At 34.6% G+C, this 1,698-nt stretch overlaps 1 protein-coding gene across 1 annotated transcript; it reads right to left on the reverse strand.

Moving 5' to 3' along the window:
• Positions 1-639: 639 nt before the first annotated feature.
• On the reverse strand, positions 640-1,698 carry LOC109083432 (trace amine-associated receptor 13c-like). The gene has a single exon (XM_042765747.1). It carries the CDS (start codon positions 1,696-1,698, stop codon positions 640-642), a length of 1,059 nt encoding a protein of 352 aa, XP_042621681.1.

Raw genomic sequence — 1,698 nt, forward strand, 5'->3', positions numbered from 1 at the left:
ATTAATTTATTCACATCAGTTTATATGAAACAATAAACATTACTTCAACTTACTTGAAAAGTTACAATAAAATATTTAATATTTGTATTGTTAGGCTTTACCTTTGTGTGCAGCTCCACCCTTTAAATGCCTTTTGGATGAATCTGAAGTTACTTTGTTTCAGGTGTTTTAATCTGAGGTGTGCTGTAAGCCATTTTAATTATTCACTTTGTGATGAACCACCATGATAATACACACTTACACATAGTTCTATATGATTGTCCTCTTTGTGTCTGTCATTATGTTTTTGATTTACATCAACACAGATTCAACATGACTGATAAAAGTGAAGCATGAATTACATAATATCTTTATCATTTATTCCATTAGTTTGAAGATTTTTGATTCAATTTTCCTAATAAGGTAATGCAACCCAACTGAACATTTTGTCACTTAAACTTACTGTGTAAAAATAAGTTAATTTTGCTTAATTGTTTAATTCTGACAAAACCTGCAACAGTTATAAAGCAACGATACTCAATGAAACAAACTAATATTAAAATGCATGGAGTGTAAATTATAACTATTATGATTATTTACCTTTATGACAATTGCAGTTTTTGTGAAATTGTTCTCAGAATGATGGCTTTATCAGTTTAATTACAATTGATGTTCTGTAAAAATATTGACCAGAGAGGATGCTGGCTGAAATATTTTCAGAGTTAAGATGAGTTTAACTGTCTTTTTAAACCAGGGGTAAAACAAAGCATAGACCATAGGATTCAGACCTGAGTTAATATGCAAGACCCATAATAAAACATTTATGGTTGTTGAAGAAACTCCTGATATGGAACAGATATAGTATGGAATCCAACAAAGCAGATAAACTGTGACAATGATTCCTAATGTCAGAGCAGCTTTGCTCTCAGATTTCCTCCTCACTGAACCTTCATTTACACATTTGCCACCCTTCATCAGGGTGTTTATAACTTTCACTTGCTGATGTACAACATAGAAAATCCTCAAATATAAAGATATGATCTGGATACAAGGAAAAATAAAACAGACAATCAGATCAGTGATTCCCCAAGCAAAACTCATCATAACAGAACACTCTCCATAACACATGTTTGTTTTGCGTGAAATGTCAAAATAACCGTTATTAATTACAAAGGCAGTGCTATAAGTTGAGGAGAAAACCCAGCTCAGACAGATGCTTATTAATGTTTTAGTCATGGTTATTTTCTGTGGGTACAGTAAAGGGTGGCAAACAGCCACATAACGATCAACAGCAATTAAAACTAAATTACTAAGAGATGCTGAGAGAAGCATCGCAAAAAATATTGAATAGAGTCCACAGAAAGTGTCTCCAAAGTACCAACACATCTCAATCAGATATATTGCCTCTATGGGCATCACAAGTCCAACAAGCATGTCGGCCACAGCCAGAGAAAGAATGATCAGGTTGGTTGGAGTGTGAAGCTTCTTGAAGTGAGAGATGGAGATGATCACCAGCAGGTTCAGAAACACAGTCCATGCTGACAGAAATGAAAAAAACATATACATAATATTGTATTCATGTCTGGAGTGTTTTCCCTTGATACATGATGAGTTGATGGCAGGAAAGCAGTACGGAGCTTCATGATCCTCTGTCTCATAGGCCATGAGTGAGTCTCCTCCTGTTAGGAGTTTGTTCTGCTCTCCGCACTGTCCTTTCAT

Source organism: Cyprinus carpio, chromosome A10 (assembly GCF_018340385.1).
Source record: "Cyprinus carpio isolate SPL01 chromosome A10, ASM1834038v1, whole genome shotgun sequence".
Lineage (NCBI taxonomy): Eukaryota > Metazoa > Chordata > Actinopteri > Cypriniformes > Cyprinidae > Cyprinus > Cyprinus carpio.